The sequence below is a fragment of the Zalophus californianus genome, chromosome 4, assembly GCF_009762305.2.
Source record: "Zalophus californianus isolate mZalCal1 chromosome 4, mZalCal1.pri.v2, whole genome shotgun sequence".
Taxonomy (NCBI): Eukaryota; Metazoa; Chordata; class Mammalia; order Carnivora; family Otariidae; genus Zalophus; species Zalophus californianus.
This window is the reverse complement of record NC_045598.1, coordinates 41,333,634-41,358,261: the sequence shown is the minus strand read 5'-3', so window position 1 is coordinate 41,358,261 and position 24,628 is coordinate 41,333,634. Positions and strand designations below refer to the sequence as shown.

General features: G+C 40.2%; 2 protein-coding genes across 10 annotated transcripts in view; one reads left to right on the top strand and one right to left on the bottom strand.

Moving 5' to 3' along the window:
* Positions 1-20,093, top strand: part of NRDC (nardilysin convertase) — a 106,106-nt gene extending 86,013 nt beyond the window's left edge. For 2 of the 3 annotated variants that reach the window (XM_027610387.2, XM_027610374.2), the window contains 17 exons: positions 3,219-3,323; positions 4,838-4,961; positions 5,489-5,575; positions 6,490-6,609; positions 7,710-7,761; positions 8,650-8,800; positions 9,452-9,579; positions 11,404-11,566; positions 13,318-13,349; positions 13,607-13,745; positions 16,112-16,159; positions 16,451-16,503; positions 16,925-17,008; positions 18,023-18,113; positions 18,347-18,463; positions 19,286-19,375; positions 19,535-20,093. In XM_027610387.2, the coding sequence (XP_027466188.2) occupies positions 3,219-3,323; positions 4,838-4,961; positions 5,489-5,575; positions 6,490-6,609; positions 7,710-7,761; positions 8,650-8,800; positions 9,452-9,579; positions 11,404-11,566; positions 13,318-13,349; positions 13,607-13,745; positions 16,112-16,159; positions 16,451-16,503; positions 16,925-17,008; positions 18,023-18,113; positions 18,347-18,463; positions 19,286-19,375; positions 19,535-19,732 (1,782 nt within the window). In that variant the 3' untranslated portion in view covers positions 19,733-20,093. The remainder of the gene's footprint in view (positions 1-3,218; positions 3,324-4,837; positions 4,962-5,488; positions 5,576-6,489; positions 6,610-7,709; positions 7,762-8,649; positions 8,801-9,451; positions 9,580-11,403; positions 11,567-13,317; positions 13,350-13,606; positions 13,746-16,111; positions 16,160-16,450; positions 16,504-16,924; positions 17,009-18,022; positions 18,114-18,346; positions 18,464-19,285; positions 19,376-19,534) is intronic. The other variant, XR_003522942.2, reaches the window with a different exon arrangement.
* Positions 20,094-20,432: 339 nt separating this feature from the next.
* Positions 20,433-24,628, bottom strand: part of OSBPL9 (oxysterol binding protein like 9) — a 176,468-nt gene continuing 172,272 nt past the window's right edge. For all 7 annotated transcript variants that reach the window (XM_027610399.2, XM_027610410.2, XM_027610418.2 and 4 more), the window contains 4 exons: positions 23,960-24,038; positions 23,095-23,186; positions 21,411-21,546; positions 20,433-21,144 (listed from right to left, as the gene is read on the bottom strand). In XM_027610399.2, coding sequence (XP_027466200.1) covers positions 21,070-21,144; positions 21,411-21,546; positions 23,095-23,186; positions 23,960-24,038 — 382 coding nt within the window. In that variant the 3' untranslated portion in view covers positions 20,433-21,069. The remainder of the gene's footprint in view (positions 21,145-21,410; positions 21,547-23,094; positions 23,187-23,959; positions 24,039-24,628) is intronic.

The window sequence follows — 24,628 nt, the reverse complement described above, 5'->3', positions numbered from 1 at the left end:
GGCCATCACAGGGCCCTATAGACACTCCTCCCTATAAGTGGATTGATAAGCATAGAACTCCACAAGTGCTGCCACCTACCTTGCCAGGAGTAATTTTGTTCAGTGTCCTTATCAGCTGTGATGGCACCATGTAGGTCAGAACTATGGCAGGGAAGGAGTGGGATCGAGAATTGTGGATTACGCCTGTAAGTGATACCCAGATTCCTTTTTTGGGGATCAGCTTTTTAGCATTGGTTGAGTGATATTTTTGTTCTGTCCCTCCAGTTTCTTCCTAGCAAATCATTTCAAGATGTCTTTTTACTGACATCTTCCATTTTTGTAGCTCCTCATTTTTTTTACCGTTAGCAATATTCATGAATACTTGTCTGGATTTTAAAACATGAGCCCAAGACATCTTAGATTAAAACCTAATCAGTGCAAAGTGAGAACAAATCAGAAAGGTCTATATCTCTGTGAGAACTGCTAAATTAACTCAAGTAGCTCAGCTTATTTTGGCTTTTATTTTTTTATTTATTTATTTTTAAAGATTTTATTTATTTATTTGACAGAGAGACACAGCAAGAGAGGGAACACAAGCAGGAGGAGTGGGAGAGGGAGAAGCAGGCTTCCCACGGAGCAGGGAGCCTGATGCGGGGCTTGATCCCAGGACCCCGGGATCATGACCTGAGCCGAAGGCAGATGCTTAATGACTGAGCCAACCAGGCGCTCCATTATTTTGGCTTTTATAAATTTCTGTTTTTTTTTTAGCAAAGTTGGAATGTCTCCTCTTTAGATTTTTTCTGGTCTTCATCAATAAAGGCAAATAGGAATACCCTTTTCAAACTATTCAAACCGGTCTTATTTAAGTAAGATATTTATTTATTTATTTAAGATTTTTTATTTAATAGAGCACAAGCCAGAGGTGAGGGGCAGAGGGAGAGGGAGAAGCAGACTCTCTACTGAGCAGGGATGTGGGACTCGTGACCTGAGCCAAAGGCAGCTGCTCAACTGACTGAGCCACCCAGGTGCCCTTAAGTAAGAAATTAAAAAAAATTATTTCCCATAGGAACTTGGACTCAATATGTCTTAAAAATCAGCGGTATGAACTGGGTGTTTAAGTGCTTTTCTATAGGCAGAAAAACAGAAATAATGTAATAATAAGGCAGGAAGAGTTTTGTAGGAGATAAGAAAATATTAGAGGACAGACAGTAACAAGTGTTGGAGAAGAAAGACATAGAGCCTCGTGCACAGCTGGTGGGGTCATAAGGTGGGGTAGCTGCTTTGGAAAACAGTTTGGCAGTTCCTCAAAAAGCTAAACAATTACCATATGAGCTCTACTGTTCAGTTCTCCTAGGTATACACCCAAGAGAATTGAAAACATCCACAAACATACTTGTACACAAGTATTTCTAGTTGCAGTATTCAGTATAGCCCCAAAGTGGAAAGGCCCAAATGTCAGCGAATGCATGGCTAAACAAAATATAGAATATGCACACTATGGAATATTATTCAGCCACAAAAAGGAATGAAGTACTGATTCATGCTGCAACTTGGATGAACCTTGGAAACATGCTAAGTGAAAGAAGCTAGTCACCACAGGTCACATGTTATATGATTCCATTTATATGAAATTTCCAGAGTAGGTAAATCCATAGAGATACAGCACAGACTGATGGTTGCCAGTGGCTAGGGGGAGTGGGTAGTAGGGAGTGAATGCTTAATGGATATGGGAGTTTCCTTCTGGAGCAATGAAAATATTCTCCAACTAGGTAGTGGTGGTGATTGTACAACTTTGTGAATATCCTAACCACTAAATTGTGCACTTTATTTTAAATTTTATTTCATTTTTAATTGTGTACTTTAAAAGTGTGAATTTTATGATATGTGAATTACATCTTTAAAAAAAATGAAAAAATAGCATTTAAGTGTTTTTCTTAGTACCTGCACCATTGCCTTGGCTCTGGAGATATGCTTTTAGCCAGGGTCCTTAGTGTTTTCTCATAGGAAATATTTTGAATCATTCAATTTTGTTGCATACTGACCAGAGCAGTTAATTTATAAGTAAGTGGCTGGTGAGAACAACTTACTTAAAAAAAGAATGAGAACAGGATAGGAAGAATAATTTTAAATAATAATAGCACCTAGGTGACTGGTCAACTTGATGATTCAGGAATGTTTCCTGAATTGGGAAGTGGGACAAAAAAAAGCTAACAATCTTTCCTTATTTTTTCTTATTCTATTTTTATACGATAATATAGTAGATAACATATACCCATGGTCTCTAGTTTGATGTATGCATGTCTCATTTCTTCTCCGTGAATGCAGTAACCTTCACTTCTCTTCTGTCTACCATTAGATGAGAGAACAACCCATACTGTCTGGTAAAGGACTGGATAGTGTAGTATTTTGGAAGGAGTGTTTGCTGCTACGTTAGGAGTCCTGAGTTCTGGTGTCTGCTCTGCCTGTTATTTACTATGTGACTTTGGGCAAGTTTCCTGATCAATCTGAGTGTATTTCCTCATAAAATGTGGGAATAGAACTGCTTGGTATCTGAAGGACTTGTCAGTTTTAAGATTCTGAACATCTGGGTGCTCAATTAGTACTTAAATTGATTGCTTTCCTCTGAAAAAGAATTTTCATTTCATAGGTTATAGAACTTGTGGTTACTCTTTCAGTTTTAAATTGAGGAAATATAGTGATTAATATAATTTCTTATATCAAGACTTTAATAACACATTTTGATTTCTACATTGAGTTGATTCATGTTTACAGATAGTTCTGGTTGATAGAGCTATAGTGATAAAATGATGAAGACCCTGTCTTTAAGGACATCAGTTATATGGGGCACTTAACAAACAAGCATTTTATAGTTCAGTGTTGTAATGCTCTCATGATGAAGCTGTAACATGATTAGAGTGTTGTAGGGCTCAGGATGGGGATTGGAGGGGTGTCAGGTTGAATTCCTTAAGGTGGTAAGTTTTCTCTGGCTAAATTTTCTCAGAATTCTGAGCATCAAATTCGCCCCCCCCCCTTTTTTTTTCTTTTTTTAAAGTAATCGCTATGCCCAGCATAGGGCTTGAGTGAGCATCGAATTCTTAAACTAAAATTATATCTGCTCAGTATATTTTTGTTCAGAAGCTTTTGGTTTCATTGTTAAAAAAAGGAGAAAAAATATTTCTATTTTGTGGTAAATTAAGAATAATGGAAGTTTCTGGTGTGAAATAATCCTCTCTTTACAGACGGATCCAGTTGAGTATGTGGAAAATATGTGTGAAAACATGCAGCTGTACCCACTACAGGACTTTCTCACTGGAGATCAGCTTCTTTTTGAATACAAGCCAGAAGTAAGGAGGTTTCATTTCTAAGAGTTACTTTTACACAAAGAGGAGGGGGAGAAAGTGCAGAGATATACTTAAGAACTGTGGGAATGTAGAAAACTTGGTTAAATTTGTCAAATTTTTTGTTAACTGGAAGAAATATCAGTAGTTTTGTGCGTAATTTTTCATGATTGTTGTATATGATCATGTTTTAAATAGGAGAAAATCAAGTCCTTTTGTTAGGTATTATTATTGTCACTTTTTTTCAAGTGTTATAACATCTACTAAAAAAGTGATTCCTAAGAATTATGTGCTTTAGTTGCTAGGCTTACTTAGAGAATTGTTTTGCTTACATTTTAGTTCAGTTAGAGACTCTGGGCAATTACATTTTAACCCTTTTGGAAATGTTTATGAGAAATGTAAGATTCCCTGAATTTGAAACATGTGACTTATAGACCACATTACATACAAATAAATACTTGGTCGGGTTTTTCCTTCCTTCTTCTTTGGATGTAAGTCATTTTGCTCCATATGAGTTCTCATGGCAGTTCTCAGTTGGTTGATTTTGCCCCCAGGGGATATTTGTCAATGTCTGGAGACATTTCAGTTGTCATAACTGGAGGATGCTCTTGGCAGATCATCTAGTGGGTGAGAAGCCAGAAGTGGCAGCTAAACATCCTACAGTCTAAAAGACAGTACCCTACAATAAAGTATTATTTGGCCCAAGATGTTAATAATGCTGAGGTGGAGAAACCTTGATATAAAAGGGTATTCCAAAATTTTAAAGACAGGTAAAGGAGGAAGCAATAATCATGCATTCTTGTTATCTCCTAGGAAGATTGGGCGCAGGGGTCCAAGTATTTTATTCTGAACCGCCATTTGTTGTTTTTTCTCAAAGAAATGGTGTTCAGTTAGTAGTTATGGTTCCAAACCTTACCCACAAAATCTGTTTACTCCTCTCATAGTGAAGAATTATTAAAGGGGGCCTTGCGATGGGATCATTTTATTGATTCTTGGGGATGAGGTAGTATAAGGATACTCTTTGGAATCATGTACAAACTTGTTTAGAACTCCATGTTTGCTATTTCTAGCTGTGTTATTCTGTGCATATTATGTAATCTTTACCCCAAGCAAATTACTTAACTTTTAACAGGAGCCTGAGTATTATTTTTTATAAAATGGGTATACCTTAGAGTTGTTTTAGGATTAAATGAAATAATGTATGTTAAACACTACCGGGCACATAGAAAAACTTAGTAAATGAGAGCTATTTTTACTGCTAGTACTATTATTATGTAGGATTTGAGATGAACACAGTTTATAGCATTATCAAGAAACATTTGAAACAACTAATAGACTAATGAAGTCTTATAAATTAGGGTGTTCATGACTATAGATAAAGAGTTTCATGAGCATCAAGATGCTAGGATCTTGGGGATGCCTAACATAATATGGCTTTGCCTTTTTAACAGAGATGTATTAGGTTAAAGTTGTTACTGTGTGTGTCTCCTCCCACCCCCACCCCCCCCGCCCCCAATTAGGTCATTGCTGAAGCCCTTAATCAGCTAGTTCCGCAAAAAGCAAATCTTGTTCTACTGTCCGGTGCTAATGAGGGAAAATGTGACCTCAAGGAGAAATGGTTTGGGACTCAGTATAGTATGGAAGGTAAAATATTTTAATAATTGTCCTACAAGTTTAGATTTATTGACTCACCTGAGAATTTTTATTCCTTAATAATTTGTCTCATGGTTCCTATGGGAAAAGAGTATAAACTTTTTTAGAAGTTTACTTTGAAATGAACATTATTTATACTGCTTTGCAGAAAATTACTTTCTGCTATGTTTATATTATAGCTAGTGAAAAAAATCCTGTTTTCTGGGTAGTTTTGGGAAGAATTTTGACCATGTTTTAGAAGAGTACTTTTCAAACTTCAGTGTACGTATATATCACCTAGAGATCTTATTAAAATACAAATTCTTATTCACTAGCTCTGGGGTAGGGCCTGAAATTCTGCATTTCTAATAAGCTCCCAGGTGATACCAGTGCTGCTAACCACATTTTGAGTAGTAAATGGTTAGCAATTACAGTTTTCCTGAGAAAGAAGAATTGATTTGTGAAGGCTAGTTGTTAATTGGTTTGTTATTCTCAACATTGCATTGTTTGTTGGATCAGTTTGTTTTCCATTTCTACAGATGTTGAAAACTCTTGGGCTGAACTATGGAAGACTAATTTCGAATTAAATCCAGATCTTCACCTTCCAGCTGAAAATAAGTACATAGGTCAGTGAAATAGCAGACATTATACATAATCCGTTTATGTATCAATAAAACAAATAGCACCTGTATAGTACATTTACAAAGTATCATTTGAATTCCTATTTGAGCTTCCCAGTAACACTCTGGAGTAGGCATTACTGTTTTCTTACTTTTTTGAATGAGAAAAACTGAGGCTTAAAAAGGCAAAGTGACTTTTCCTAGACTAGTCAGTTGGTAAATGGAGAAAACAGGACTTAAATGTAGATCTTGGGACTCTCTGAAACTTTCGCTTTTTATTATGTAAAACAATTTATGTTTTCATTAACTTAGAAGACAAGTTTGACTTTTTTTGTTTGTTCTTTTTTTAGATTTTTTTATTTGTCAGAGAGATAGAGAGCACAAGCAGGGGGAGCAGCAGAGGGAGAGGGAGAAGCAGGTTTCCCGCTGAGCAAGGAGCCAGATGCGGGGCTTGATCCCAGGACCCTGGGATCATGACCTGAGCTGAAGGCAGATGCCTAACTGACTGAGCCATCCAGACCACCCCAAGTTTGACTTTGTTAGAACTTTTTTGTTACCTTTCAAATGTCAAAAAGGTTGATAAAAGACATTCTCATTCAAGAATGGATTTGTTTATAGATTGGTTTATACAACTATCCTGACTAAAGCTCCCTCTTACAGTTAAGACTGTCTTTGAGAAAGACAAAGAAGCAGAATGTAGAGAGATCAGAATAATCTTTAGGAAATTACAGATCTTCAGAGTTCATTTAGTTTAAGGCCAAGAGAATTTTCTGTGTTCTACTAATTTATTATATTCTAGCATTTGAATTTGGCTTATTTTTGCCACAAAGAAAAGTTATCTAGACTTCTAAAACCAAGAACAGATTGTTGGGAATCATGTTGAATTACTTGAATGAATTATTACTCCTTTCTCTTGTTAGCCACGGACTTCATGTTGAAGGCGTTTGATTGCCCTGAGACAGAATACCCTGTTAAAATTGTGAATACTCCACAAGGCTGCCTGTGGTATAAAAAAGACAACAAATTCAAAATTCCCAAAGGTAAAATGTTTCCCTCTCTAAAAGGAGTGAAATAAGTATAACAACTCTTTCTTCACTTGGTAGCAACCTATTTCCGTGTGTCTGTCACCTGTCTTCCTTTCTCCTTCCTCTTCCAGTTGAAGCTCTTTTCTAGGCTTATCTGTCAGATCCATACTGTGCTCTTGTGTGGTCACAGAAATTTTTGTATACATTATTGATTCTAGGAAATAAATAAGGATGCAAGGCTAAAATGAAATTGTTTTAAAATATTTTTCTTGCAGTTAAATTAAAGCAGAGCCAGGTGTTTGACCATCTTAGGGAAATGGGTGGTGTGTTTTAAACATTTTTAAAAATGAAAGTATGCTGAAGGAGATTATTTTTAGACACAATAGCTAGCCTATTCCAGCATTACAAATGTGAAATATCCTCCATCACTCTCCCTCTACCATTTTGCTTTTATTGTAAAAGAATCACAGTATACAGTTGAATAGACTCCAGAGTTCTTGTCTTTAATGTGTTAGCCCAAACTGTGTTGCTTTTTTATTTTCTGTTCTTGTGCATAGCATAGGAACTTACTGAAGCAGCTTGGGATCAAAAAATAAATAAATAAAAATTCCCGTCGTTGCCATTTAACCCAGATGCCTAACCTCAACACAGTTGTTCCGTGGCTCTCAGGAATTCTTGAGTTTATTGGGAAGGTGTTTCTTGAATTACTTATCAGTGTTTCTAAAAATGTTCTTAACATTTATTCAGCTTCCTTGGAAAGTCTCTGCTATAAAAGTTTCTGTGAGCGTTGGGATTGTTCTTTAATGTTTTTGACATGTATACCTCTGTAAACATTTTCTCTGACCAAAGCTCTTAATAAATATAGTATTCCTAGGCTCCTTTGTGTATCTATTTATCTGGCCTTCCCACAGACTAAAGTGTGCCTTCTGGGTACTACTTAGAATGGTAAATATTACCTTTTTAAAGATAACTTCAGGATAAAGATATAACAAGGATTTAAGGGCTAGTAGTTTATTTCAGAAGTTTTAGAAAACATGATGTTAGGGGCATATAGCGGATGTATAAAATATTTGAGGTCTCTGGCCTATATTTTCTTATCTTTTTTTTTCTTTTAGCCTATATACGTTTCCATCTGATTTCACCTTTGATACAGAAGTCTGCAGCAAAGTAAGCAATTGTCCTCTTTACTGGAAAATATGTTTGTTATTGAAAAACTATTTTGTTTGTTTCATTCTGAATCATGCTATCATTTTCTCTATCCGTACTGAGCTGTGCTGCTGATTTGTGTATTTTTCTCTGTGCCCCAAACAAATTATTTGTATTGATATTAAACATTAAAATGGAATTGTGGCTGCTCCATTTCCAGCACCCAGAGTAGTCATAGTATTGCTGGATTGAGAAAGTTCTTTAGAAATGAGTTTGGATTAGCTTCCAGTCTGTAATGAGAACAACTGCATCTGTTGATCCTATATTTAGAAACTGGCAAGGAATCTGATTATACTTTGTAACAAATAACTCCTTATTTATATAGATAACTGCACTGTGGGAGGTCAGAGCCTAAAATATGCCTGAATCATAGGAGGTGCTCAAGAAATGTTAGCGTACTTCTTCCTTTCCTTTGCCGCTTAAACTGTGGAATCTCACCTTAGAATGACAGGCAGCACTAGTATTTATTAATATCACTTGAAAAAATATATCAACCGCCTCCCTTATCTCAGATTTTTGTCAGTCAGAAAACCTGGGCTGCAGGGATGGCTAGAGCCTTTGGGCCAGTTGCTTTTTATGCGTTTTACACTTACCCCATTTTTCAGTATAAGCATTCACATTTTACATGTATGCATAACATGACAAAGATTGGGAAGCACTGCTGAAGGTAGGTGTTCTGTAACGTGCCTACAAAACTTGAGTGGTGGGTAAGCTGTATTTACCTTTGAACTACATTCTGGAGTAGTGTAATCGTTGTCTTTCTAAAAGTGAAATTTCCTACTCCAAAGCACATTTGTTCATGTTTATTTCTTGCCAATTAATAGTGCTGTTTGCATTTTATATTCTCAGTGTGGTCCTCTTTGATATCTTTGTCAATATCCTTACCCATAACCTTGCGGAGCCAGCTTATGAAGCAGATGTGGCCCAGCTAGAGTATAAGTTGGTAGCTGGAGAACATGGTTTAATTATTCGAGTGAAAGGATTCAACCACAAACTACCTGTAAGTACAAGTGTTCTGTTTTGCTCATAGAGAGCTTTAAATTTTATGTTTGTTGCCCCTAAAGCACCAAGTATAGAGGCTTACGCATGGGTTGCTATACATAGAAAGAAATGTTTATTAACATGGGTTACCATGTTTTCTTGGCCGGTGACAGCTATTGTGACTTGGGCCACACATAAGAGCAACATAGTCACTAATTACTAGCAATGCCTGCAATATAGCCTCAGTTTCTCTGCAGCCAACACTGGATAGGACAGCTTGATAGGAAGTTGTCATTACTTCCAAAATTAATATATAAATGTAATGTCCTCCCAGTTAAAGTCACATTTAGGGGCAGTGGAGATGCTGAATAAAATATTAAGTTTATTTGGAAGAAGAAAATGTTTAAGAATACCCATGAAAATTAAAAAAAAAAAAAAAAGGAATCATTGCTCCACATTTCACAGTTATTGAGGATTTTAGCTCCTGAAGATCCTTTGAGTCACCAGTATTCCTACAAATACCTATTCCCAAGCTAGGCCCCTGGTAGAAACCAATGGGAAGCATTCCCTCCTATCCCTGCCCCCAAAATAGTGGATTTCATGCTTCTCTACTTAAAGTAGCTTTAAGCTTCTCACTTAAAGCTTCTCTACTTCTTTCTTTTCTTTTTAGCTACTATTTCAGCTCATTATTGACTACTTAGCGGAGTTCAGTTCCACACCAGCTGTCTTCACAATGATAACTGAGCAGTTGAAGAAGACCTACTTTAACATCCTTATCAAGCCTGAAACTCTGGCCAAGTGGGTATACATAGGATCAGCTTGTATTTTGAAGGCCTGAAAGTATTTGCCTTTGTAGGGGTTAGGTGTGGGGAATGAGACTGTAGTTTCAGTGCTATTTTTCAAACAAATTAGAATTGGCTGTGGTTTAGGAGACTATCCATTGGGTTATAGGATTTCTAAACCCAGCTTAAGTAGCTGTCTGAGTAGGACTAAAATAAGCCTACTTACTATACTTAATTAGAGACTAAAAGTAAACAAGGATGTTTTTTTCCAAAGTTTGTAAGTAAATAACAGTTAAAGAAGTGCTGGCTTTGTTATAGCTCAAAATTGCTTTACTGCTGATTTTAGTATATTGGGTGTTGTGATGAGGTAGTTGAGTCAAATTGCTTAACCTTTCACTTATCTGGCAACTGCAACTATCCAGAATTCAGCCAAGTTTCCAGAGGAGAGCAAAAAGGCTTCTGACAGTCTGTATAATAATGCTTAAACCCTCTGCTCATAACCCCTTGAGCTTTTCATTAGAGCGTGTTCTTTTGTCCAGGGCTAATGGTAGCCTAGATGTACCTCTGTGTGAATCAGAAAAGGTACCCCTTTTGGGTGCCCTCTTTCAGCAGGTAGAGCCTTTGTGGGAGGGGAAAAAAAAGTTCCCTTTGAGCAGACACAGCCCTTTGTGCATATGGCTTGCAAGCCCCTGCTTGACCTCCTTGCTGGACATCTAGAAATGGTAAACAGCACAATCTTATATGGAGGCCCTACTTTTGACACGGTTATTTATTTATTTGTTTATTTCATGGCCAGTTCTTTATTTTAACTTTTTTTAATTTAAATTCAATTAATTAACATATAATGTATTACTGGTTTCAGAGGTACAGGTCTGTGATTCGTCAGTCTTACATAACACCCAGTGCTCATTACATCACATGCCCTTCTTAATGTCCATCATTCAGTTACCCCATCCCTCCACTCCCCCTTTTGACACAGTTACAAGGAGCCCACAAATGAACAAAATTCAAAAGCAGGGCAGTTGGCAGTAAGAGTCAGACCTGTAATCACTGATAATCTGGTCACAAAAAGTTATAAAAACTAATAAGCAAATATAAGTTGGAAAGGAGAGTTGTCTGGAACTATCAATCAATATGATGAAAAATAGCCCTGTGTATCCAGTAACTCCTGAATACTACTTAATTAAAATGTGGTAGACTAATACACCTATTGAAGATTTGTTATTTGCTAGATACAAAACGTTTATATTTATATATTTATTTAATTCTTTCCAAAACCCTATAATGGTAGCCATTACTATTTCCCTTGTTTTACAAATGAGGAAATTGAGTCACAGATGTTAAGTAACTTGCCAAATTCAAATAGTTTAGTGTGAGGAGGGAGGGGAAGTGGGGGTTGGCGAGGAGTGGCGGGGGAATGAGGAATAGGGGTTAGTCTGATTCTGGCCTAGAGCCACTATGTACACTATGTTGTCACTGCAATAATAGATTCCCATAATGCTGGCCTCTAGTAATTAATAAAATGTTAACGAGATTTCAAATAAAAATAGTAATAATTCTAAATTGGTGTGTGACTTATCTGGCAACTAATATGAAACATTTTATTTTGCAATTGAGACAGATAAGTGAGTTGTACCAGTGAGCAAATCTATGTATAATTTTGTATATGTAATTTTAAATGCTTTTTGGTGATTATGACATTGTTTCTCCCATCTTAAGTTATGATAGAAATTATGTCTCTTTAGAAACACATCATCCATAGAAACTTAACCGAACCTTTTTTTACCTTAAGATTCATTTCAAAATGATGAAACTGTTTTTTTTTCTGCCCTCTGAATAGAGATGTGCGGCTTTTAATCCTGGAATATGCCCGTTGGTCTATGATTGACAAGTACCGGGCTTTGATGGATGGCCTTTCCCTTGAGTCTCTGCTGAGCTTTGTCAAGGAGTTCAAATCCCAGCTCTTTGTTGAAGGCCTGGTACAAGGAAATGTCACAAGCACAGTGAGTGTGAGGTGCTCTGTTACTCTTGGCTAGGTCTGAATGCTGTTTTGGGCTCTGGAATTGCATTAGTTCTCCAAAAAGGGAGGCTCTGTAGTTTTGACGTATCACGACCATTCTGATGCTGGGCAAGACTTTCTTAATGAGAAGACTGCTGATAATGGCCAGGGCTTTGGGTGAAATGGATTTGGTAAATATACGGTATTGGTTATTTGTTGAAGACTGTGTGTGGAAACAACAGTTTAGAGATTAAAGTGGGAGCTTTGGGGTGTGGTGAAGGATGTACACACACACACACACACACACACACACACTTTGGCAGAACTTGTATATCAAGGTTGTGTGTCAAGTTAGGGAGCTTGGGCTTTATCCTGTAGTAAATGGAAAATCCATGAAACATCTAAAAAGGGATTTGTTGTTAAGATGCAGGGACCAGTTATGAGGCTTTTATAAGAGTTGACACGACTCCAGAGTATATAAAGTATCCAGAGTAGTCAAAGTCATAGAACAGAAAGTGGAATCGTGGTTACCAAGGGTTGGGAAGATGGAAAAAAGGGGGAGTTTTATGGGTATAGAGTTTGTTTTGTAAGGTGAGGAAATTCTGGAGTTCCGTTTTACAACATTGTAAATATACTTAACACTACAGAACTGTACACTTAAAAATGGTTAAGTTACTGAACTTTGTTATGTGCTTTTACCACACACACACATGTTGAAGCAAAAAATGATGAAGCTGAGGTTAGGCAAAGTAAATGAAAGAGAAATAGTGAGGTAGAGAATGGCCAAAACTCAGTGACTAATTGGATGTGGGGGTGTTAGAGGAGGGAGGGGTTTAAAATGTTGCCTGGATTTCTTGCTTGAACCAGTGGGTTGGTGGAGGAGTAGGAAAAATAGGTTTGGGGGATATGAGGAGTTTGTTCTGATATATACTGAGTGGGATAGGTCTGTGGATCTTTAAGGCCTTTTCCAGCTAAGAATGCTTGTTTGGGACTCTCCCTAAATTACTTGGCTGTTGACCATCTTCCTTCCTTCATGGCTTCCCAGTTTCTCAGGACTGGCCCTTTGATGGAATATATACCGGCCATTCTTGAGACTGGCTGTTCTCTCCTCTCCACTTCCTCGCTGTCTTTATTCCCCAACCCCCAAACCAGCCTTAGTTTCTTTCCTCCCCACAGAAAGAAGTTTAAAAGCTTCAACCCACATAGGAGCAGGATAGCTGCCTGCTTTTCTGAGCACAGTGGGAGTTACCGGACAGGGGTCCTTTTGGTCCAGAGGACTTAGTACCGTGAATTGCTCCAGGTAGAAACCACTGTAAGAGATGAGCGGACCCCTGCTTTTATCCCCTATTTTATAGGTAAGAAAACAGCAGTCTTGAGAGGGGAGAGGATGCATTCACTGAGTGTTAAGTGTTGTTCTAGTGCTCTCTCTATGCCCCGTTCTATATTTATAGACCGAGGTTTTGAAAACACAGTCACAAGTGTCATAGAGGACACAGCCTAGTGGGCTGAGCCGAACAGTTAAGTTTGAGTGTGTCACACGTACAGGTGAACAGAATGCCAATGGGAGAACAGAGAAGCTGTTGAGAGCCCCTTAATTTTCAACAGTCATAATCAATGTCATTGACAGACTGTATCTGCTTTCTTCATGCTATCCAGGGCTTCTTAAAGAATTAGAATATTGGTATTAGTTGGTTCTGGATGAAATTAATGTCAAGAGAGCCTGCTATAGTTATTTTTTTCTCTTTTGCCTCCTAGGAATCAATGGATTTCCTGAAATATGTTGTTGAGTGAGTATTGGTTTGAGTTTTTTCTGTAGGAGTTGTATATTCCTACCAGCAGGAGGGCCTTGAGCCACACACAGCTCAGTTATTACTAAATCCACAATGGATGATGCTCCTTGTGGTAGGGTTTTTTGAGGCTGGTCATATAAACAAAGTAATTCAGAAGGGACTGTGGATGGCCTGACCTCCTCTTCACAGTAGTTTGTGGGTGGGGGCAAGAGGATAAAGGCACTGCTCAGTGACCCATACTCATTCTTTTGTAGCAAGCTGAACTTCAGGCCTCTGGACCAGGAGATGCCTGTGCAGTTCCAGGTGGTAGAGCTGCCTAGTGGCCACCATCTGTGCAAAGTGAGAGCTCTGAACAAGGGTGATGCCAACTCTGAAGTCACTGTGTACTACCAGGTCAGTTTACAGCCCCTTTACACACAGCCATCCTCATGGCTAAGTACCTTTAGGGCACTAAAACCTGGTGGAAGGTCCAAAGTACCTGCGAGTAGTGACCCTATGACTTTCAAGGCCCTTTTGCAGTTGCCTTTGTAGTTTTTATCCTTAGGGTCATTTGTCCTCGTGAAGCAATTGCATTTAAAAATTGCTCATGTTAGGGGCACCTGGGTGGCTCAGTCGTTTAGGCATCTGCCTTTGGCTCGGGTCATGGTACCAGGGTCCTGGGATCGAGCCCCGCATCGGGCTCCCTGCTCCGCGGGAAGCCTGCTTCTCCCTCTCCCACTCTCCCCTGCTTGTGTTCCCTCTCTTGCTGTGTCTCTCTCTGTCAAATAAATAAATAAATAATCTTAAAAAAATAAAAAATTGCTCCGGTTAGTGAAATGGGTCCTTTTTCAATCATAGGGCTTCATTGAATCATTCAACTACTAGTCCAGAGGGACAGAGACTGAAGAGTGGTTGGAAGTTCCTACGTGTTCCCCTGACAAAACCCCAAGTAGCAGGAGGACATTTGTTAAAAAGACAGTTTTGAAAAAGAGACAAAAGTAAACATAGCCAAGCAGTCAATATTTAGCAAACAGAATGACTACCAGAATCATAATTAAAAGTTTCAAAGCATCTGAGATAAAGGATTTATCACCTCTGTTTTGATGGTGAATCTGAGGTCCAGAGTCCCTTACTTGCCTGAGGTCATACTAATTGGGGCTTGAATCTATTCTGTGTCCTCAGATCCTGTGTTCTTTGCACACCATTCTAGAAAGATGGGGTGGGGCTTAAAATAAGGAAGAGCTTTGCAACAATCTCTCTTGGCCCATAGCTTGTGGTTAGTCCCATCTACTTCTAGGACAATGGGGACCTGTGCCTGTCTAGACTGACCTCAGACTTCCTAAACTCTGGGGCTCCTATAATGAGGTGCTGCTATGGTTCCTGGGTATCCTGCATGAGGAAGTCACTTCTCTGTCAGGCCCTGTGAAGATCCTCCTGTTCTGGGCTTTGGGCAGGCCTTACTGTCTCTTACCTTTTATTGTCCTTTTATTGTTTCTGGCCTTGGACCTAAGTCTTTCATAGGAGAGACCTAGCTTGTCTGTGGAGCCTCTCTCCCTCTGGCTATAGTTACCTAGTTTGTTGGCTTTCATCCAGGTTCTCAGCTTATTTTTTTTAAGATTTTTTTTTTATATTTATTTAAGAGAGAAAGAGTGCACGAGCAGGGGGGTGGGGCAGAGGGAGAGGGAGAAGCAGACTCCCTGCTGAGCAGGGAGCACGATATTAGGACTCGATCCCAGGACTCTGGGATCGCGACCTGAGCCAAAGGCAGATGCTTAACCAACTTGAACCACCTAGGCGCCCTGTTCTCAGCTTATTTGAAGCTGAAATGACTACTAGGCCCCAAAGTTCATAAATGATACGGCCTGGCCTGCTTAGCCCTGTCCACATTTCCAGTGTTTCTGCTACTCAAAATCTGTAGTACTTTTCCTGTTGTAGGTGAGATTTCATGCTGTAAGACCTTGTCTGTTGAGGTGCTTCCTATCCATTACCTCTTAGCACTAGCTTCTAAAACAAGTTTTCTTAAGGGAACCACTTCCTTCCTCCCAGAGAGCATTTTGAACAGGATATTTCCTTGTCTGACTTTAGTGCCCCTCAGGGGGGCACACAGGCTTTTAGCCTCCTCCTCTAGTGAAGTAGGAAGGAACAGAAATGAGTCTGTTAGAGGAGCCTGTAAGAGCCTGACTGTGGGATGTACTAGCAGCATCCTTGCTTGTTGGCCTCCTGCTCTTTCATTCTAACTGCATTATTTTGCTACTCTCCAGGAGAGCCAAGATGTGGTCTCCCAAGTGTGGTATCTGCCTCTTAGGTATTTCTCTTGTTGACTGGTTTGGGTCCGTGTGTGTGGCCTTAGAAGCTTCTATTCATACCCTTTCTGTCTGAGGAATCAGTCCAGATACCCTTCATTGATCCCAAATATTTCCTGCTCTTCTCCTTAGGACCTTGAACTGCAAATACTTGACTTTAGGTTTTGTTCTTTGGGTCCTTTGGGCAGGAGCTGACAGGTTGGGTATTATTAGACTCACCTCCATGTTGGCCTGCAGTCCTGTGCAAGGGCCAGGAATACAAATGATCAAGTGTGATTTCTGTCCTCACAGGCAGTCTAAGTGGGAAGGCAGATGCATCAACAAAATTGTTCAAAGTATGGCAATAGAGGGTGTGATCAGCTCTCTTGGGGGAAGAGAAGAATGGGATGGATACCTGAATAAATGGTTGCCAAGAATCCTTAAAAAGTCCCATAAGCCATTGGATTTTCAGTTGGTCTGACCAACCTCTCCTTTCAGTCAGGTGCCAGGAGTCTGAAAGAATACACTCTTATGGAGCTGCTTGTGGTAAGTTGTAATAAAGGAGAGTTGATGTGTTCAGGAGCCCTTGACCCACTATGAGGACTGGCCTTTCTGCCTGGGAGCTAGGGACTTGGGAGGGGTCAGAGGCCTGTTGGGTAGGTGAGATGGTTTTTAGTATTCTCACCCGGTGTGAACATGGACAGGGCACCTGGGCAATTTAGGAAGAAGGCAGTAAGGGAGGCTGGACTTTGGGGTTATGTGGAACACTTGGGGGTTAGAAATGGAGGTTTCTCTGCTGGGAGGAGTTGGGCTGATGGGTAGTATGTTGAATTACAGATGCACATGGAAGAGCCTTGTTTTGACTTCCTTCGAACCAAGCAGACCCTTGGGTAAGTCTGCTGGCAAAGAGCACTGAGCTCAAATAAAGGTCTGGGGCTTACTTTGCAGGCTGAGTTTTATCAGATATCCTGACTGAGCAGCCTCTCAGAGCTCGCTGGTCCTTCCATGCTTTAGAGTCATACTGACCGGTCAAAATTTCTAGAATCTGCATCTTGGACTATGATCAGGTTTTTAGTTCGGTCAAGTTCCAAAGATAAGCAAGGAAAAAAGCTAGTGTGTAGTCCTCAGTTCAGGAGAGGGGCGGAAACCCTAACCTGAGAATGAAGTAGATGCATACACATTTGTGGATTTTCTTTCAGGACCTCCAGGTCCAATCAGGATGTGCTGAAACCCTTCCCACTCACCTGTAGTTTCTGAGGGCAGGGCCCTGGGGACTACCTGAGTTCACAGAACTTTTCATTCTGGCTGTAGGTACCATGTTTACCCTACCTGTAGGAACACATCTGGGATTCTAGGATTCTCTGTCACCGTGGGGACTCAGGCAACTAAATACAAGTGAGTAGATGGGCCCAACTATTTACTATTCTTGGCCTGGAGAGTGGGGGTTGTAGGTGCTTCCTTAAACGTCAGGCAACTCTGACCCAATAGGGTTTGCTTCCCTTAGTCACACAGCTTGGGGGGGCGTGTGTGTGTGTGTGTGTGTGTGTGTGAAGGAGGTGGAGATGGAGGGTGGGTCATAGATGGCTTGATCCAGGTGTGTGTGTGTGAAGGAGGTGGAGATGGTGGGTCATAGATGGCTTGATCCAGGTGTGTGTGTGTGTGTGTGTGTGTGTGTGTGTGTGTGTGTGTGAAGGAGGTGGAGATGGAGGGTGGGTCATAGATGGCTTGATCCAGGTGTGTGTGTGTGTGTGTGTGTGTGTGTGTGTGTGTGTGTGTGTGTGAAGGAGGTGGAGATGGAGGGTGGGTCATAGATGGCTTGATCCAGGTGTGTGTGTGTGTGTGTGTGTGTGTGTGTGAGTGTGTGAGAAGGAGGTGGAGATGGAGGGTGGGTCATAGATGGCTTGATCCAGGACAGATCAGTAATGGTTCCAGTGGTCCTAGAGGGCTTAAGTCCTTTGGTGTCCTGTGGTCACTGTGCAGGGCTTGCTGGTGTTATCCTCTCTCCAGGCAGGCCTGAGGACAAGAAAAGCAGAGATGCCTAACCTGGCATTTATGCAAGAACCAGGGTACAAGCCTTGTTGGTCCTCAGCTTTGGAGTGGTCAAGCATGCGTTGTCATTGCTTCTGTGTTGAGGGTATCAGGAAGTTGGGCTAGAGTCAGGGGTTGGGTCCTTTTCTGTTCTCTCCTCTCACTCAGCTCAGGGGAAGAGTACTGAGGCCTGGAAGAAAACACTTCAGTCTCTTTCTTAGAAACATGCCTTAGCTCTTTTTCTTCTTTGCGTTCTGCTTGAGACCAGGTTTCTGCCTTTTTTTGGTGCAAAATGGTTTTATTAAAGCATGGGGACAGGAACCCTGGGCAGAAAGAACTGCTGCCCTCTGCCGACTTTTAATTGAAGATGTTTTGTTTCAGTTCTGAAGTTGTTGATAAGAAGATAGAAGAATTTCTTTCTAGCTTTGAAGAGAAGATCGAGAACCTCACCGAGGAAGCATTCAACACCCAGGTGAGTATGCTGGCCTGGTCTTTTGTTCCTTTGGCCAGTTTTTGAGTTTTGTAGCCCCACCTTAACGTGACCAAAATGTCTTCCTAGCTTCATCCCTCCCCATCCTGCTGGCAGGTCCCAAGTGAAGGGATCATAGCAGGTCTGTCACAAACCAGACCGCATAGGGTCAAGTGTGTTCTAGGGCAACTGGTGTGATGCTATACCTGAGGGTGTCTCTCTCTTTGGTGGAATAGGTCACAGCTCTGATCAAGCTGAAGGAATGCGAGGATACCCACCTTGGGGAGGAGGTGGATAGGAACTGGAACGAAGTGGTGACACAGCAGTATCTCTTTGACCGCCTTGCCCATGAGGTAGTAGTAACACAGTTTTGAGTATCAGAGCCCTGACCAGGACTCCTGATTTTATGAGTCACAATCCCAAGCAAATCAATACTATGTGGAAGAGAGCTGATCCATTTTTGTATTGGTATTGTTTTTGTGTAACATAACTTTTATATTTTGTATTTATATTGAGACTCAGTACAGGATTTGTGGAGGAAAAAAGGTTTCTGCTATTTAAAGAAAATTGAGAACTTCTGGTCTTTATGGAATTCCAGCTTTATTAATTCTGGGTGTTAGGTCTTTTTGACCGCTTTTAGCCCAAAGTAATAAAACCTACAAAAAGAGCTCTGGGACCTGCAGTCTAACACTCTTTGATAATATAACCCTATGTGGTGAATTAACAAAAGGACACTGAAGCAAAAGGGTCATTTAACAAGAGGTTTCAGCCCAGCTCTTAAGGTGCTCCAGTTTTCCTATTAGAAGACAAACTTCATGTTTCAATTGTTACTGTATTTTCTCAGGCCAGAGTATCCCTTAGCATGTACCTGAAGTGTGACACCAAGGTGATGGTGGGTTTTGGCTCCGTGTGTACTACTCAGCTGTAATTACAGCTGCTGCCCTTTCTTATTTGCCAGGGTTAACTTATTGCTATGAAACACACAAAGGTGTGTCACAGAGGCTTATTTTCATCCTTCGGGCAACCTGAAACCTGGAAGAATAAAATATGCTCAAGTGCTAAGCAGAACCAAAGAGATCTGCCTAGGGTGTGTATTTAATAATGACCTTTTTAGAAAATGCACTGCTTGTCTTTTATAGCTTTCTTTTTTTCCTGTCTTCCCTTCCCCCTGTAAGATTGAAGCACTGAAGTCATTCTCCAAATCCGACCTAGTCGACTGGTTCAAGGCTCACAGAGGACCAGGAAGTAAAATGCTCAGTGTTCACGTGAGTATGAGTGAGCTAAGCTGTAGCTCTGTCCTTTCCAGAGCAGTCATTTAGTCTAGTTACCACTCCCTCAGTTTGGATTGGGACTAGAAATTCTAACAGGTCTTTACCCCTATCTGCTCAGCATATTTATCACCTCAAGTCTTTGGCTTCTTTCAGGTTGTTGGATTTGGAAAGTATGAGCTAGAAGAGGATGGTTCCCCTTCTGGTGAGGATTCAAACTCTTCTTGTGAAGCGATGCAGCTGACCTACTTGCCATCCTCTCCTCTACTGGTAGACTCTACCATCCCCATTACTGATATCAGGGCTTTCACATCCACACTTAACCTTCTCCCCTACCATAAAATAGTCAAATAAACTGCAGTCTCGTCGGCCTGAAGCATTGTGTATTTAAAAACGTGTTTGTGTTTTATGAAGTTACACTACTACGAGTGCCGTAGAATTTTTGCACTGCTATCACAGAATTTGATTTATACTCCTCCTACCCCCCACATTGTGACTAACAAACCAAGGGTTACTGTAGTAGTTGGCAGATGACAGAAAGAGCAGGGTGTGCCAAGTGACCAAAAAGTTCGCAGGAGCAGTCTGAGAAGCCTGTTCTCCCACATGAAGAACCTTGAGAGGCCCTATGTAGCCGAAGTCTTAGTGCCTACATGCTAGGTGCTAATACGCACGCGCGTGTGTGTGTGTGTGCGCGCACGTGTGTGTGAGATGTACTTTTAAATAAAGATAGTTCTGTAATGCCCTTCAGAATGAGCCATTTGCTGCTGTGGCATTCTTTTTTCAGTGTGGGGTGGGATCTAAAATCCTCTCCCTAAACCTAGAGAGGCAATAAAATATTTTTGGATAAAATGTTGGGAGCCCTACGTGTGCTGTATGAGAGTTCAAGGAACTCTGGAGAATGGAATAGCATGGCGGGGGGCTAAACATAGAACACAGAGTATAAGAGAGGGTGGAGAAAAAGGATGGACCCTTCATTGTTTTAGGAGAGTCCTTGTGTAAAGCGACTTAGCTCCTGGATTCAAGGTTGCCAGATAATAAAAGAAACACGTTTAAAAAAATTTGGAAAAATTACTTTATGAAGCCTTAAGAAGCACTGAGTATAATTAAATATAGTCCAGAGTTAGATACAATTTAATAGTCCAATTCCAAAACAAAAGTTGTCATAGGTGAGGGCATGAAATTTCCTAACACTTGATTTTAATACATTGCACTAAGTTTCTAAAACAACTAAGAGGAACCAATATTTACAGTAGATGGAGTATTTATGAAAAATCTGGCATCAAGTCTATATGTATATATATATGTGTGTGTGTATATATATATGTGTGTGTGTGTGTGTGTGTGTGTGTGTGTGGAAGTATATCTTAACAGCCGTACTAAGTGTGCAAGGTTTAAGACCGGGATTTATAAATGCTTTTCAAAAAGCATGGGGTTTGGGGGAAAAAGCAGACATCTCGTTTTCAAAACCTGAAGTTTTTCTCAGGACTGAAGTCAAAATTGTAACTGCCACAGAAAAGGAAAAAAGGGAAGCTTTTCTCGCTTTAATTGTTCATCTGCATCAGAAAGTCCAGTATCCCTGAGATAGGAACCACTGCAATAAGAAGGGAGTGAATAGGTTCTCCCAAAGGAAGATTGTTGCTTAATTATGCCTATTGCCCTGGTCGTCGGATGTAAACTTTGCATTTCCCAACCTAATGCTTGGCAGCACCAAGACGTTTCAGTAATGGTTCATCATAAACCCAACATTCTCCATCTTCATGAAATAACTGTAAAAGAAAGGGGGAGAATTCAGTTACTCACTTGCTCTGTATGTCTACAAATAATACCATACTTTTTATTATTCGGTCTTCTCCCCCTCATTACACTAAAGTGAGTTTCAGGAAGGGACCAGGGCTCACCCTGTTCATCACTATGCTTATTTAAAAGTGGTTCACTACTTCAGCATTCACTGAAATGAATGAATGACTTACAGCTCAGGGTTCAGGGGGAATAGCAGCTGGTAGGTTGGGGCTGGCTCCCCAATAAAACTTACCCTTGTCTCCCATTGAATTTCCTTCTCCTTCCTTTCCCGAGCTTCTGCTCTTTGTCTTTCTTCAAGTCTATGCTTGGCTTCGGTTGCTGCATCAATGTCTCTGATTTTTAAGTTGAAAGTGACATCCTTCCAAAGGCTAAAGAAAAGAAGTCAAGACACTGAATACTAGCTAGACAGAGGAGTTAGCAAACTTGAGACTGAAAGTCTAGAGCCTGACTGAATATAGCATAATGAGAGTGTAAGTCAAACGGCTTTAAGTGTAGTTCACAGACTGCATCTCCTTAAAGCGGTACCAAGGCACTGGAATAAAGAACAGAGAAATGGACTCAGAAGATTCCACCGCTAGTGTCAAAAGAAGAAAATAAAGGATGGGCAGAAAACTAGATATATGGTACAGACAACAGAGAAAGAACAGAACTGAAATCTGGGATTTTAGTTTTGGCTCTACCTCTAGCTAGCTATGCAACTTTGGGGGTTCATCAGTTCACCTTTCTAGGGTGTGAATTTCCTTTATTATAAACCAAAAGGGTTAGATCAGGGGAAAGAAGTGCCAACTCCCTTGAAAAATGAAATCTGGAGAAACAGTCTGAACCAAGAGAATAAGGGTCAAGAGGTAAACTGCAGAGACTTAAGTGGGTAAGAGATGTGGCTTCTTCTCAAGGCCTGGAAGATAACTAGGTAAGTCTAGCGTCACTGTACAAGGGAAGACACCTAGGGACCAGAGAAGTGGCCATGCTTAAGATCCCCCTGTGGTGAGGAGCAGAGCACAAATTTCTATAGATTTCCACTTAGAAATACGAGCAGGCAGTCCAGTCAAGCAGACTGTTAAGTTTAGAGACAACAGCTGGGTAATGATTTGTAAGATCCTCTTCCTTCACTTAAGAAATGGACTAATATGCTAAACAAAGAACTTCAGTGTGTGATTCTCATACCACTGACAGATTCTGATTTTATTGTGGCAAATGGGAAAGGAAAAAAGTATGTTTGAAACCATTGGAAAATTGAATACCAACTAGGTATTTGATGATATTAAGGATTTTTTTTTTTTAAGATTTTATTTATTTGAAACAGCGAGAGAAGGAACAAGACAAGCAGGGGGAGTGGGAGAGGGAAAAGCAGGCTTCCGCTGAGCAGAGAGCCTGATGTGGGGCTCGATCCCAGGACCCTGGGATCCTGCCCTGAGCTGAAGGCAGACACTTAACGACTGAGCCACCCAGGTGCCCCAAGGATTTGTTTTTCAAAGTGTGATATTGTGGCTAGTGGTTTTTAAGTCACTTTAGAGATACATATACTGAAATACTTAGGGATGAAATATTTTTTAAAAAATTTTTTGCAACAAAAGACCTGAGGGTCTTTTGGGAACCTCACTGCCTTCTCTTATAAACCACGAAGATGGTGATAAGTCTGCATACAATATTTATTATATCCCAAGCATCATATATATACTACGTGTAAGTCCTCACATCAACTCTGAGGTTCCCATTTTAGGAAAGAAGGCAAGGAGAGGCTAGCTTACAGTCATGGTTAAAAAGCTAGTAAGTGGTGGAGCTCCATATGAACCCAGGTATTCAGAATTAGTCTGTGCTCTGTTATACTCTGCTATTGTGTCTCCAAAACCCAGCCCTGCCTTTGCCTAGCCATTAGCAAGGACATCGCCACAACAGCTCTAGCAAAGTCCTCTTACCAGCGGGATTCATACTCGTTCTGATCTTCCAACTTCCTCACTTTCTTCTTAATTATAGGCAACTTCTTGGTATCTATAAAAACTGCATTTTCCTAGAAAATAAGAGGTAGGTAGATGTTTTATTGTTCAAACTGTTCTGGGAGGAAAAGTCAACTCTTCCCAGAAACGTTTAACAGATTTAATAGTCAAATCCCACACAGGAATAGGATGTATAGACAGTGAGTTTCATATTGCTACCTTCAGCTTAAAATATAGTGGTGTATCTTAAGTCTTGGTAGAAGCTCAACAGAGGTTTTATGTGGCTATGTGCTATATGCTCAATATTAATCTCTTAGGAAATCAGACCCATAAACAACTCATTCTAATGTTAAATGCTGAAGTGCTTTTTACATTTCAAATTCTCCAAGTCCAAAATCCAGTTTGTTGGCTCCTCCCGTTAATCCCATACCACCTTCCTCCTACTTTAATTAGGTACTGTTTGCAAGTTTCTTGAGGTCAAGGACTATCTTACTCATTTCTGTATCCATGGTGCCAGGCACTCAATACATTTCTTATAAAAAATTAAGTTGTATATACAAATTAGTTTAGCACTTAATTTTATAAACATACCACCCATTCTAATGATATAGCTGTCATTTACTGGATATTTACTATATGCCAAGCATTATTATTATTTTTTACATATACTGAGTGTTCTGAGAGGAGAGGGGAAAATAAAACTCACTGTTCTACTGAGGAAGAGGTGGGGGAAAGAAGAGGATTTCCCTGAAGAGATGGCATTAGAGTTGGCCTTGGTGTTTAAATTTCTGGATGAAAGGCTACAATTTAATGTAGCCTAAAATAAGTGTAAAATATAGCTTCTTACCCCTGTTGCATATTTTGCATACATTACACCATTCCATTCCCCTTCAACTGAGCAAAAAGACTTCTTGTCATTTGGAGAACTAAATAGAAAAGGAAACATTTCTGTTAGTCTTAAGTTGATAACTACCAAAGAATCTGGTCGGAGAAGAACATGGAAGAGCAACTGTGAAGTCTCGGGGTAAAAGCAGCTTAGTGGAACTGGATTTCCCTGAGCCAACTCTTAAGAATGAGGTCCCGAAACAAGATGCTAATTTAGAACTCAAGATCCCATGAATAGGGGATAGGAGAGGAGCAAGAGAGCCCTGTGCTGGGGGTACTGGGGCCACAAAAGATGAGGGATGGTCCCTAACCTCAAGCTGTTCGCAGCCTAGTTGTGGAGAACTCACCACTGAGATTTTGGGTGGTAAGTGCTATGGGGAGTTAAGGTAAGCAATGGAGATCAAGGGCAAAAGTGTTGAAATGAAGGTCAGATAAGGTCTCACTTAACACTGGAGACCAGGCTCTTCATCCTGAGCAAGTATCCTGAGGTTCTAAGGTCAAACAGTTTGACCTCTTTTCCTGAGGAAGGATCCTTTCCTCAAAAATGCCAACAGGCCTCTACTACTTGGACATGACAATGGTATGTATGGCAGGTATGAAATTTGGGAAGTTAAGCATCACAGCAAAGAAC